Source organism: Myotis myotis, unplaced genomic scaffold (genome assembly GCF_014108235.1).
Source record: "Myotis myotis isolate mMyoMyo1 unplaced genomic scaffold, mMyoMyo1.p scaffold_m19_p_14, whole genome shotgun sequence".
Classification (NCBI taxonomy): Eukaryota; Metazoa; Chordata; class Mammalia; order Chiroptera; family Vespertilionidae; genus Myotis; species Myotis myotis.
Genome location: NW_023416318.1, coordinates 25,448,854 through 25,463,647, shown reverse-complemented (window position 1 = coordinate 25,463,647; position 14,794 = coordinate 25,448,854). Strand labels below are relative to the sequence as shown.

The 14,794-nt window shown below is 38.0% G+C and overlaps 1 protein-coding gene across 6 annotated transcripts in view; it reads left to right on the top strand.

Moving 5' to 3' along the window:
* ACYP2 (acylphosphatase 2) overlaps window positions 1-14,794 on the top strand; it is a 158,573-nt gene that overhangs the window by 74,891 nt on the left and 68,888 nt on the right. For 5 of the 6 annotated variants that reach the window (XR_004971838.1, XM_036334565.1, XM_036334563.1 and 2 more), the window contains 2 exons: window positions 717-733; window positions 2,634-2,743. Coding sequence is in view for 5 of the 6 variants with exons in the window: in XM_036334563.1 (XP_036190456.1) it covers window positions 717-733; window positions 2,634-2,743 (127 nt within the window). In the remaining variant the exon portion in view is untranslated. Of the gene's footprint in view, window positions 1-716; window positions 734-2,633; window positions 2,744-7,617; window positions 7,696-14,794 lie in introns of all 6 variants that reach the window. The other variant, XM_036334564.1, reaches the window with a different exon arrangement.

Sequence of the window (14,794 nt, the reverse complement as noted above, 5' to 3'; positions counted from 1 at the left end):
TCCAGGCATGTGCCCTGACCGGGAATCGAACCATGATCTCCTGGTTCATAGGGCAGCGCTCAACCACTGGGCAACACTGGCTGGGCTAACATGCACCCTTTTTAGTGAACAGTTTCATGGGGTTTGAAATATGCAGACAGCCATGTAACCACCGCAGTGGAGATATACAGAGCGGTGGGTGTTATCATCCCCCAGAGTTCCCTGGTGCCCTTTGCAGCGCTCCTCTCTCCCCTCCCAGCCCTTTGCAACTGATGTTTCCTGACCCCGTAGTTTGCCTTTTCCAGAAGGTGGAATTAACATTAAAACAGAAACATTTTATTACATTTCAACTTGGATTTAGTCCTTGTCTTTAAAGAAGAAATTCTAAAAGCTGAGGATAGGTAAATGTTACGTCAAATATACTCAACTGACCTTATAATAAGCATTTGATTTTAGTTAGCATTTTAAAATAGACTAAATATACTGTTTGGCATTTTATTATACTTTGAATGATATATTCAGATTACTAATTTTTCCCAAAAGTGATCTTCCCTTTATCTTTTGATTTTAAAAGAAAATAAATTTTTCAACACATTTTGAATATATTCAGACATTAAAAATTTTGTTCATTTCATTTACTTACTATTGAATAAAATAGGTGAAAATTAAGTTAGGAAATATATGATTTTTTTTAAAGGTAGACAAGCTGACTTTATTTTTATCTTTCTTTTATACAGGTGTCTGCTTCAGAATGGTAAGTCAATATAATCTGCTTTTGGTGGGGGGTGGTGGTACATTTTTTTTCTCCACAGTTATTTCTAATCACAAATATAGAGCAGCTTTCTACTTAGTGCTGGTCTACTGCTTATTCTCCATCCTTGACAGCAAATAAAAATGTATTTTTATTTCTTCACACACAAATTACTGGTTGAGGTTTTTATGAGAGCTGTCTTTACAAAGTAGTCTATTAAAAACATTACAGCATTCTTAGCCTTTAGCTAATATTTTCTATGAATTTCAAAATACCTCTCTTGAGGTGGTTAAGTTAAACCTTTTGATTAGGTATATTAATACAAATATGGGCTCTTCCACTTGTTCTGGATGGAAGAAACCCTCTACCCAAGGGCATGTGTCTCAAATTGCATAACGAAACATGCTCATGTTGCGTAAGGTAGTGGTCCCCAGGTTTCTAGAAGTTAAAACTACTTGTTGCCTTTAAAATACTGATTTTGTTATCATACTCCTTTCCTAAAAGTTAAATGTGACTTGTATTTTCACCGACTTATCTGAGCTGGCCGACCCTAGATTAGGTCTCTGTTCCTAACCTCTGAGTACTCTCACAGGTCCCACCGATACGCCTCCACATTTCGACATAGTTGTATCCTCTACCATCAGATTCTCTCTTTTTTTGTTATTACCTATGAGAGCTTGACTTACTTTCAGAACCAGCTCGTACATCAACCCTAGCTATAACCATCTCAGTTTGGGTTGCTTCATATTGTTTGGAACGTAGAGAGAGATCGTGGTCACCCTGGCTTCCAAACAGAACATGCCTTTAAAAAGTTCTAGTTAGAATGGGTCCAAAGAATTTTAGTATGATGTAGTTAAAATGACTCAAAATAAAAATTTTGCTAGGTTTTGCCCTGGCTGGTGTGGTTTGGTCGGGCATCCTCCAGTGCACCAAAAGGTTTGCAGTTAGATTCCTGGTCAGGGCACATGCCCAGGTTTCGGACTCGATCCCCAGTAGAGGGAGTGCAGGAGGCAGCCCATCGATGTTTTGCTCTCCCGTTGATGTTTCTTTCTTTCCCTTCCTCTCTTTCTCTAAAAATAAATTTAAACAAAATTAAAAAAAATATTTCTAGGTTTTTATTTGCCAGTAGCATAAGTGAATTTGGAACCAGGAAAAGGACTTAAAAAACACACAACCTATTAAGAATAATAGGAAGCCCTAGCTGGTTTGGCTCAGTGGATAGAGCATCAGTCTTCGGACTGAAGGGTCCTGGGTTTGATTCTGGTCAAGGGCATATGCGCAATATGCGAACTCGATCCCCAGAAGAGAGAGGGCAGGAGGCAGGAGGCAGCTGGTCAATGATTCTCTCTCATCATTGATGATTTATATCTCTCTCCCTCTCCCTTCCTCTCTAAAATCAATACAAATATATTTAAAAAAAAGAATAATAAGAAAAATAAATTTACCTGGAGAATTATAACATTTGTTATAATTCAGAAAGCAACAGAATATTTTAACCCAGTACTTTCTATTGCTTATAACTGGATATTTTTCTCAGTGATTGAGAATTTTAGAGTGGTCATCATTAGAAACCCAGATTAACAATGTAATTTTGTGTTAGCTGATGCAAGGAATGCAACTGAATTTTATTAATCCCCAAACACATCATAAAAACTGTGTTTTGAAGTAATTCCCAGGATCAGTTTATTTTCTCATAACATGCTTGTCTTTAATGAAAGTGGAATTTAACAAAAATTCCACTTAAGTGACGTTTGTTATAAATAGAGGTATTAATTACTGTTGGTCAGTTGTATAATTTTAGGAAGAAATTATCAGCTTAGTGCTTTTTGAATGTTAGAATCAAGTGTTAAAAATTCTGGCTTTTGATGATGGACTTTCTTTCTCTTGTTTCTCCTGAAACCAGTACACAGAAGGTGAGGCTAAGAAAATAGGAGTGGTTGGCTGGGTGAAGAATACCAACAAAGGCACTGTTACAGGTCAAGTGCAAGGCCCTGAAGAGAAAGTCAACTCCATGTAAGTAGCAAGACTAATAACACACTCATGACATTTATGAACTTAATTTTTTTAAAAATATATTTTTATTGATATCAGATGGGACGGGAGAGGGAAAGAGAGAGAGAGAAATATCAATGATGAGAGAGAATCATTGATTGGCTGCCTCCTGCACACCCCGTACTGGGGATCGAGCCCACAACCCAGGCATGTGCCCTTGACCAGAATCGAACCCGGGACCCTTCAGTCTGCAGGCCGACACTCTATCCACTGAGCCAGACCGGCTAGGGCCATTTATGAACTTATTTTAATGTTTCATTGGATAATAGGAATATAGTATCGATGTGCCAAATTCGGTTTGTAGATTATAACTAAACTGACATGCTTTTAGGCAGACCAACAAAGAAATTCTCAGAATTGGGAATGGAATTTCTGCATTTAGGAATGGATTTCCCATGTGGACAGGCTCTCAAAAAGATCAATGACACCACTCTCCAATCTCTATGAATTGTGTTTTAATTCTTCTCTGACATGTGGGAAATATCTCTCATCTGAATGGTTGTGATAGAAGCATATGCCTTAAGATGCTTGAAGTTCTTTCCCCCCAATATATTTTATTGATTTCAGAGAGAAAGAGAGAGGGAGAGAGAGAGAAAGAAACATCAATGATGAGAATCACTGATTAGCTGCCTCCTGCATCCTTCATACTGGGGATCAAGGCTGCTACCCAGGCATGTGCCCCTACTGGAAATCAAACTGTGACCTCCTGGTTCATAGGTCAACATTCACCCACTGAGCACACCAGTCAGGCTTGAAGTTCTTCAAGTAGCCTTCAAGGCAAAAAGATTATCATCTCCTTTTTATTGTTTAAATATCTTTTTAAAAATGTAATTGTAGAGCTTTTGAGATCTTGCTCCCAGCATGTCATCAGTTTGACTGAAATAAACTCATAAAAATTAAAAAGAAAGTCTAATTGTAATTTTATTTTTACTATCAGTGAAAGTGTGTTTGATGAGCTCTATATGAGTCCTTGCCCACCAAAGGAGACCAAATTCAGAAATACAGGAAAAAGTGCCCTGTCATTTTCAAAGGCCTTATCTTTTGAGGTTTGTAAATTCTACAGCTCTCTGCAGTCTTTGTAAAATAAATAAATAAATAAATAAATAAATAAATAAATAAATAACATTTTTTGAGCATATACAATATGTTAGGCAGTATGCTAAACACTTTACATAGATTATCTTATGTAATTTTACAAGGATCTTATGAGGGAGGTGCTAATTAATACCCAATTTTCTTTTGTTTGCAATTTATCTTTGTTTTCACTGCTTAATATTTTCAGATTTAAAAAGCAATGCTTTTTTGTTTATTGTAATAGGTGAAATAGTAAGATACAGAGAGATATAAAAGCAAAGCTGATAATCTGCCCCTTCCCCTCTGCTTCCTTCCCTTTGGGTAACCTGTGCCAACTTTCCGAAGCTTTCACTTTTCATTTAAAAGTATTTAAGCCTAGCCAGTGTAGCTCAGTGGTCAGAGTGTTAGCCTGTGCGCCAAAGGGTCTCAGGTTCGATTCCTGGTCAAGGGCATGTACTTGGGTTATAGGTTTGATCCCCAGCCCCAGTTGACGTGTCTCTCTCCCACACCCTCCCTCCCTTCCTTTCTCTCTAAAAATCAATGGGAAAAATATCCTCAGATGAGGATTAAGAACAAAAAAAAAGTATTTAAGCATACATTTATAATTAGGGTTTTGCTTGCTTTTACTGAAATAGAATACTTAATGCATATTTTTCTGTAATTAGTTTTGTTGTTTGATGGACATTCATCAGTAAATGTATAACTACCAACTCCTTACTTTTCTAATTTCTTTATTTATAGGTACTTACTTGTGTTTGTGGGTAAAACTGCACCCCAACTTGAAAAGTGGGGTCCAAAAATTCAATTTTATTAAATGTTAATGGAAAACAATGTTTTTGGGTAGGATTATCACAACATGCACAAAAGATTGTAAGACTTAATATAGGATTTAATGCTGTATAGGACTAATAGTTCACTGCACCAGGAAATGCCAGATGACCAGGAGGGAGAGTGAGGATGGGGACTGTGTGGAGGAGGGACATTCATGCCGATTATGTTATACCCTAGTCCATGTTGTAGCAGGTTTCTGATTAATAGCAGTGCAATCGTATTATACATTCTGCTCATTTTTTTCTTCCCACCCCCTGCGCATCCCTGCCCCTCCCCCCTCACACTACCAGCAATCTGTGCTGGCGACCTGGTGCATTTCCTTCTGTATTTGTCTCCATGTTCACCTTTCATGCGCATGCGCCGCACACACACTCACACACACACATTGGGCGGACATACCTTTGGGTTGTGATCAATGTTTGTTTTTTAAAAATGGGATTATTGTACATGCACTTCTCTATATCTCACTTTTATCATTAAAAAATACACCCAGAAAAATTTCTCCAAGTCAAATGGTATAGCTCTAATCTATTCTTTTTAATAGCTGCTTATAATTCTACAGTATAAATGTACCATTATTTATTACCTTATTGTTGGGAACTCATTTTGTTTCCTTGTGTTTTTGGTGTTTTTTTTTTTTGTTTTTGTTTTTGTTTTGGCCATAAGAGCAATACTATAATAAACATTTTATTGGTGACTTTATTTTTATGGGATAGATTCCCAGGAGTGTGATTTGTTGGTTGAAGTGTCTGTGTACTGTTAACTTAAAAATATTTGTCAGATTGCTTTCAAAACAGTTCTAAACAAATTACATTATTTTTCTCTTTATCTTGTCAGTAATTTTTCTTTTATCTGATTGGGGATAGAGTAATATATGACTTTTTTACTATTATTTGCATTTTTAACTTTTATAAACTCAAATATGGCTCTCTTTTCTTTCTGGTTAATAAACAGACTGTAAAAGTTGTTTCCTAGGTTTCCGTCTAACTTTTTGATGCTTTATTTATTACATTGCTTATTTACTCCATCTGGAATTTGTTTTTATTTTATGAGATTGGGGACTGACTATATTCTCCCAGATGGATAGCCAGTTGTGCCAGCACTGTTTATTAAATAATCACTCTTTCCCATTGAATTGAAATACATTTTTGTCATATATATATTAAAATCTCATATCAACTGGGTTTTATTTCTGGATTCTCTGTTCTGATTATATGCCTAGAGTAATGTTCCATATTGATTTAATTAAAGTGGCTTTCTAGTATATCTTCTTTCTTTTTCATTCATTTATTTGTTTTATTGGGTATTTCACTCTAAACTTTAAGATACTTTTATCCATTTAATTGGAATTACATTTGTGTTATTGAAAACTTACCCGATTGTCTTATAAACACGCTTTTTAAAATAAACTTTATTTTTAGAAGTTTATATTTACAGAAAAATTGTGAAGATGGAACAGTTTCCATATATTCTCTACCCTGTTTCCCCTATTAACATTTTACATTAGTATGATGTATGTTACAGTTAATGAATCCATATTGATGCATTAGCATTAACAACAATCCATATATCATTCATTCATATTTCCTCAGCATTTACCTAATGTTCCTTTTTTCTTTTAGGAACACAAATTTAACTTGCTTTTTTTTAAAAAAAATATATATTTTATTGTTTTTTTACAGAGAGGAAGGGAGAGGGATAGAGAGTTAGAAACATCGATGAGAGAGAAACATCGACCAGCTGCCTCCAGCACACTACCTACTGGGGATGTGCCCACAACCAAGGTACATGCCCTTGACCGGAATCGAACCTGGGACCCTTCAGTCCGCAGGCTGACGCTCTATCCACTGAGCCAAACCGGTTAGGGCTTAACTTGCTTTTTAATTCTACATTGTTATGATATTAAGAAGCTTAATATTCAATGATCCCATCTAAGAAGATGGATGTCTTTTCATTTGCTCAGATTTTTATTTTATTTATTTATTTTTCTAAATATATTTTCATTGATTTCAGAGAGGAAGGGAGAGGGAGAGAGAGAGGTAGAAACAATGATGAGAGAGAATCATTGATCAGCTGCCTCCTGCATGTCCCCTACTGGGGATCAAGCCTGCAACCCGGACATGTGCCCTTGACCAGAATCAAACCTGGGACCCTTCAGTCCACAGGCCAGTGTTCTATCCACTGAGCCAAACCAGCTAGGGCTGTTCAGATTTTTAAATTTACCATTCAATAAGATTTTATAGTTGTCATCATATGCTCTTCTTGCTGAGTTCTTCCTAAGCTAGGTATGTGCCTTGATCAGGAATCTAATGTGCAACCTCTTTTGGTTTACTGGATGATGCTCCAACCAACTGAGCCACCTGGCCAGGGCTCTAGCATCCTTTAAGTCCATTCATCTCCCTATTTATTTAGGTGTTACAGTTGTGTATTTTAATTATATATTTTAAACCTGACAAGACATTAATATTTTTTAAAGTAAATATTTTTTGAAGAGGGGGACTTCCATATATTTGACATTTTTGTTGCTCTTTTTTCCTTCCTAATTCTGTGTAGGAATATTTTCATTCTGCTAAAATATGTTCTTAAAGTATTTTATTTAATATGGGCCTGCTGGTGATGTGTATCTCAGTTTTTGTTAGTCTCTACATGTTTTTATTTTACTTTCATTCTTGAAAAATATCTGCTTTGCTGCCTATAGAATTCTAACAAGGTAGTTTTTTTTTCAGTATTCTATGGATATACCATTTAGTGTTTTGTCTCCCATTGTGTTGTTTTAAAGTTGGCTGTCAGTTTTACATGTTGCTTCTTTAAAGTAACTTAGCTACATTTAAGATGGCAACAATAATAAAATTGCCGTTTACAGTTTGCAATAATAAATATAACATTAGGCCTGTTCATTGGTTTAGTTTGTTTTCTCCGGTAATGTTTAGATCTCACAATACAGATGCCAAGAAGGCATGAAGTCAGGGTTCATCCAGGGCTGGTATTGCCAACTGCAAAGAGCAGAGGTAAGAGAGCAGGGACTTGAGGGTATTTACAGGGGTGTGACTATCATGATGAATTTTGGAATTTTGTTTGGACAAGAAGAGAAATGAACTGGGAGTAAATGGTTGGGCAGTGAGAAATGGTTGCCTTATTGGATTTTGGGTCTAACAATTTGTCACAGCTCTCGAGTACTGTTTCATCGCACTGGTTCTAGAATCAGTGGAGTCCGTTCAGAATGGAAGGGCTGGAGTGGAACATCCCTGATGTCTCTTGCTCCAGGTGACGGAGGGTCCAGTGTGGGTGGGCTCTTTCCCTGACTCCCCCATCCCACCCCCGTGTCCATTGGGTCTATAAGTGGACTTCACCTGAGCATTGCCAAGTGGAAATTCCTCCTGAAAGATACTGAAAATTTTTCATATTTTGGTGTTGTCATGACTTTCTCTTTTACAGCTTTTTATTATGGGATGTTCAAATATACACATGAATAGGGAGAACAGGACAATGAACCCCAGGTGTCTATTGCCCAGTTTCAGTAACATTTAATTTCTGACTTTCTTGTTTCCCATATTCCTCCAACTTTGTTGTTGTTATTATTTGAGTATTTAAAGCAAATTTTCTGCATTATATTATTCATCTGTAAGTTACCTTGGATAATATGAAACAGCCAATATTTGACAACATTTTTACCTATAAAATGGCTATTTCAGATTGTTTAATCTAATATTTTCCTGTTTTTCTAACAGAAGTACTATGAACCTACTAATATATTTTTCTAAACCCCACAGCAGATCTATCTCCAAATGTCAAAGTGCATCCCATATCAGTGACCCTTTTCCTGGGAGCTTGTCTTCCTCATAGTCTTGGTTTAAGCCTGGTCCACACCAGGAGTGGGTTCCTGTCTCCTCAATCATGTTTTCATCTTTCTTGATTTAATCCCTTGCTTTATTGAAACACAATTCTCTATAAACTTCCCAAGGAAAAGTTCATGAGAGAACAAAAAAATTGTCTTACTGCCTACCTTTATTTGCTCTCATACTTGATTGTTTGTTATAAAAATCTATGCCAAAAATAATCTCCCATTCAGAATTTTAAAGGCATAGATCCATAACTTCTTGTGTTGCTGTTGAGAGATTTGTTATCATTCCCACATAAAGGAGTGGGAGTTACGCCTGTTTATTCCTTTCAGAAAGTTTTTAAGATGTTCATTTTATCCCTATTTCTGCATTTCCACAAGCCTCTGTCCATGTTTTAATTTCACTTTAAATGCTGGGCTCTGGGAAGAAGAGAGTTGTCTCTTTTTGGACCATTTTATTTCCCTCTCTCTTCTTGGATCTCCTCTTTTGAAACTTCTATATGGACCTCTAATTTTCAACTTTCCTCACTAGTTTTCAAACTGTTATCTGGGAAATGGCCTCAACTTTGTCTTGCATTCTCCCCTATTAATTTTTTCTTTCTATCGCTATATTTTAATTTTTCTACTTTATAGCATCTTGTTTTTTTATATCTCTGAGGATATTGTGTATTTTTCTTTTTGAAGTTTTCTTCTGTTTTTGGCATTGTTTCTGTTTCCTCTAACTTCCTTTTCTTTTACCTCTCCTTGCCTTTTCTTTGTTTTCCGTTTTGCTCCTCTCTTTCATACTGCAGACTTCCCTTACAGTCATATTTTCAGCAACTTGCTCATAAATATGAACAGACAGCCAAGAATAAACAGACTTTTAAGGAAATTTTCCAACATGTAATTGTAGACTTGTTGGCTCGAGGAATAGTGGTGACTGATGGAGAGTTGGCCTTCTTGTTGGGGAACCTCCAAATGTCAAATCAATAGGTCTTCTTGTCTGCAGTCCCTTGTGCCTTCAAACCCCGAGTCTTCTGTGGGTTCCAATTGTTTTCTTGCTTCTGCAGCCACTTTGGCTATGATGTCCTTTGTTTTTCTGTGTTGTTGACTCCTCCTCCATCTGTTTTCCTTCTGATTTGTTGAAATATCTTTTTCAGGTTATAGTTTTGTATCAACTAGGAATATTTTCAGCTGCAAGTTAATAGAAAACCAGACTTAAAATGAATAAAACCGTTAAGGGTTCTTTTTTCTCAGTAACAAGAAGTCTGGGGGTAGGTGGTTACTGGCCTTGGGCTCAGTAGCTCAGTGATATGAGGACCAACCTCCGTGGTTCCCTTGGCCTTTCCCTCCTGGTCAGAAATGGAAAAGTGCACAGCACATAACATCCACAGTCAAGGCAGGAGAAGGCAGGAAGGGGTAAGGATTGTGCTGCTTTCCCAGAACTTGGTTGTCGTCAGTGTGTGGACAGTGTTTGAAGCCATGTACATGGTTGGGTTTTTGTAGGGAGAGCTCATGTGATAACAGGCAAGCAGGAACCAGACACCAGAAAATGTAAATCAAACATTTTATCATGTTTTAACAAACATGATAAAATGCCATTACAATGAAAAATATTTAAAGAATGAATCTATTCCTCTAGCATCTACTTTGTGCCATATAGTGTTTAAGGTACTGAATTATAAAAATAATTAAACCACAGTAAGAGAAGTTAGGGAAATAGGTTGTAAGGTCAGACTAAAGGTGCTGCATTTGTAAGCTATATGAATGTTGCCTTATTTTCTGCTAGTTACTAGAAACCTTTAAAAAAATTTTATTATTTTTTGGAATGCTACGACAATAAGCCACAGAAATCAAAGTTAAATTGCCTTTAAAAATACAGGTGTGATTTCTTCCCAAGTTATTGAAATGTGGAATTCAACAGGGATCAACATTCAGAGGCGGCCTGGCTGTGATTATAACAGTCCTGCTTTATTTTTGCTAAGGAGCCAGCAGCATCCAAGAACACACTGCAGGGTGTGTGTGTGCGCGCGCGTGTGTGTATGTGTGTGTGTGTGTTCTTCCCCGTTTGTGTTTTATTTTCTCAGAAACAATGACTGGTGGCTTTCTTTAGCAATTTGCATTATATGTTTTGGATTGTAGAGGTAGGTTCCGCCAACATTTTTGAGGCATAGAAACCATTTTGAACTTATTGTTTTATTAAACCTATTTTTCCCCAAAATTAAATAAAAATATTTTCTGATTTTTGGCAATCATTTTAAATTAATGTGTAGAGTTATGACACTGAGCATAAACCTTTGACTAAACCTACACAAAATATATTTTTCTTAAAGACTAACTAGTAATTTTGCAAAAAGAAAACAACAACCCACAACAAAGCAACAACAACCAAAAAATTCCCCCCACAAAACTGAAAACATTTGAATTTGGAGACAGTGAGCCAAATTCTAAAAGTCAGATTACATCTTGGTTGCTACATATTTTTCAAACTATATGTCATGCATCTGTTCTCTTCACTTGAAAGCATCATTCACAGACTGGGGTATGTATAAAAGAGGATGATCAAATACGTCATAATACAAGGAATGCTCGGCGGTACTGTGGATATTTAGGCTGGAAAAAGAATACTTGAGGGAATAACGATAGTTTACCTCTAAAGGGTAGATGTTCCCTGTCGTTCCAGAGGTGATCATTTTCATTGTGGCCATGAGTGAAATCACTTATTTCATCTGATAAAGAATGTTCTTGTAAAGGCACCTAATGTATCTAATGGTGGAATTTTATCAATAACTAGGAGTCTGTGTCAGGGGTTGGCAGACTACAACCTTGAGCCGGATCTGGCCTATTGCCAGTTTTGTAAATGAGGGTTCACACAGCCACACCCACTCATTCATACATTGTCTGCTGTTGCTTGTGTGTTACCCCCAGGAGTTGGGTACTTGCAACCCAGACCTGATGTCCACAAAGCCTAAAATGCTTACTCTCTGTTCCTTTACAGAAAAAGTTTGCTGACCCCTAGTGTAGATTTCAGACAAGTCAAGGGTTTACAGAAGCTCTAACTCATTGGATGATGGTAAATTAGCATAGGTGACTTCTAAGGCCCTGTCCAACTAAGATTCTATGGTTCTATACAGAGTCAACAATATACATGTAGTTAAGATGTGTTCACGGCTTAAGAGTTAGAAGTAGAATAGAGTCACCAATATAATTGTATTTATCTCTTCCACAGATACTTAGCATTTGTGTGAAATGTGAAATTTTAACAGCATTCTGCTTTAACTATGAAATGCCATTGTTTATCTTTTAAAAAAATTATCTTTATTGTTGAAAGTATTACAGATGTCTCTTTTTTTACCCCATGGACTCCCTCCCTCCACTCCCTCCCCCTCCCCAGCTGTTTCACCATTTCCAGCTGTTAAACTAATGGATTGGAATGAAGCAATGGATTTTGTGAACAATTCAGTAGTGTCAGAATCAAAGTTATTTAATATTTTTTAAAAATAACTTTCCTCTGGCAGACCATTAGTGGCATTACTTTCTATGTAACCAGAGTTGTTAGTTTTTTATGACTTTTCACCTGAGAATCCCAAAGCACTTTACTAATATTTGATTCCTTATTCATAAAGTCCTTCTTACACAAACAGATGGGGTTAGTAAGAAAGTACCCATTGGATGTTCTGTTTGTGTCTGTGTTTTCCATTGGATGTTCTACTGAAATATAGAAGACTTGGACATTTTTCAGGAGAACAAAAATTCATTGAGGAGCTATAACTTTGAAAAATAATTTTAGCATAACCTAATTAATATAAATTACTGGGAAACTAGAAACATGAAAAATACCTATAGTAGAGTTGGAGTTCTAACATCAGATTTTAGACTTCAAATACTAAGTTATTTATTTTCCTTTGGAATATGTTTTTATTAAAATTACTTACATACATGGTTTTTGCTTTAAAGTTTATATTTAAACATAAACTTTAAACATAAAGGCGGCTGATCTTAAATATAAAGATCAGCTGCCTAAATATAAAGATCAGCTGCCTATTTCAGTCTACTCACTACAAAATAAATGTGATACTTCTTTTTTAATTTGCAAAATGTTTACATGGTGGTTCCAAAAAATTCAAATGCTATAGAGTTATATGGAATAAAATATGTAAGCCCTGCCGGTCCTCATAACAGCATAGTCCTACACATTTTTCCTATGTGTGTAAAAACGCGTGCGCATGTGTGTGTGTTGTTCCCACGCACGTGTGCACGTGCAAGGGTGCTCCCCTGTGCCTTAGGGAGCAGGGCAGGCCTCTCTTTCTGGCCTCTTCTGCTGCTCTCCCTCTCACGTGTTCAGTTCCTCCTCCCTCTGGACAGGAGCTCCACCCTCTTCCTGGAATGGATGCCTCTTTCTGTCTCCACACCTTGCGATTGTTCCCCACTCACCCTGTTAAGTCCTCTCACCATATGCTCTGCGTCTTCACCTCAGCACAGCTGTTATGAGGAATTACTTAATATCCCCCACCTCTACCCCAAGAGAATATCTTCAGCTGTAAGTAACAGAAAACCTGATGAACAAGTGCCTCAGGCAGACGGGGCTTTGTTCTCCTTGGATATAAAGGCAGCTGGAGGTCAGTGGAGGTTGCCCTTGGTCAGCTGATTCCCAGTGTCAGGATCCGGGAACGGCGGATCCTCTTGTCCCTTCCCTCATGGTTGTAGAATGACTGCTCCAGCTTCCAGCATCACACCCGCACTCAAGGCTGGATGAAGGGATGGCTATGGGCCTGTTCTCTTTTATCTGGAAAGCAAACATTCCAGAAGCCTGCAGCACACTTCCATATGTGTGCTCCTTCCTGGCCAGCTCCTACTAGAGTGAGCGTTTCCAGCCACCGGTGAGGAAGGTGAGTGTTTTGTATTTCTTTATCAGATGGGAGGTGCAGCTGCAAGAGGAGACAGAGAGGCTCGGAGCAAACAAGTTTATTATACTCACAGTCGCAGGGACAAGGCATGGCATGCCACGCAGCGTCACGGGGAAAACACCTGGGTGGCTAGAAGGGAGTGAGGGGCGAGGTGCAGGTCGGAGCCTTTGTTGGGGTTTCTGGGGAAAAGGCAGGGCAGGGCAGGGTAAGTGATTTGGGATGGGCTAGTTTGAGTAGTTCCAGAGGGTTTTGGCCCACAGGGGTGGTCCCTAGTTGCCTGGTCCTTGGCCCTGGGATGTTAAGAGAGCGGAATATTGCCTTCTGGGATGCACAGGCTTGATGGAGGAGGTAGGGCTCTGGATTCACTAGTTTGTATAGTAGTTAAAGTCATGCTCAAGGCTGAGCTCTTTGCTATCTTCAGGAATTTACTATCCCTCAAGAAGGGCAGTCTTTCTCAGCCAGAAAGGTTGTTTTTTTTTTTAAGATATCAAAACATAATATACAGAAAATAAAATTTATATTCTATACAGTGAGGGAGAGGGGAGTAATTAAGACTGGTGTTGGGTTCACTACTCATTGTCTACCGTACCTCTCAAGACTCCTGAAGGGGAGGGATTATCTGTTCTTCCTCGAATTCCCAATGCCTCGCAGAGTGCTGGCACACAGAATGAACGGTGATGTGCATGTTCGAAAGAGAAGGCAGAGCAAGGACATTCGGGAGAAGGGAAAGTCAGGTGCAAGGGGACAAGTGACTGGGGCCTAGACAGATGACAGGGAGTGTTAGAAATTGAGGCTGAAGAGGTAGTTTGTGGTCAAACTGTGGAAAGCCTTGCACATGGTGTTTGTATATTCTGTCAGCTTTGGGGAGGCATTGAAGAGTTTCGGGCCAAGGAGTGACACAGGATGTGGGGGTTAATGTTAACTGTGTTGGTAGTGTGGGCTAGGAACTAGAGGAAGAGAGATGGGAATCAGGGAGACTAATTAACAATATTATACTCTGGTTTGATAAAGTAGAGTGAGGATAATTTGGGGGATTTGGAAATGTAATTTTGAAGTCATCCTCTAGAACAGTTATTCTCAAAGTATGACCCTGGACCAGTAGCATCTACATGATGGCAATTCGTTAAAAATGCAAATTCTTGGGACCCACTCCAGACCTTTAGCAAGCGCTACAGGTGACTGAGGTACCTGAAGCTGGAGAATCACTAATTAGAGCAGTAGACACTTGGGTGAAGAGAGTCTGTAGGTCACCTGATCTGATGCAACCAATCTGCCTGTTAGTATCACCTGGGGCACTTTTCATGCTGAGCCCCACAGCAGAACAACTAAAATCAAAACCTCTAGGCGTGGGATCCAGGCATCAGTTTATTTCCATTGCTCCCA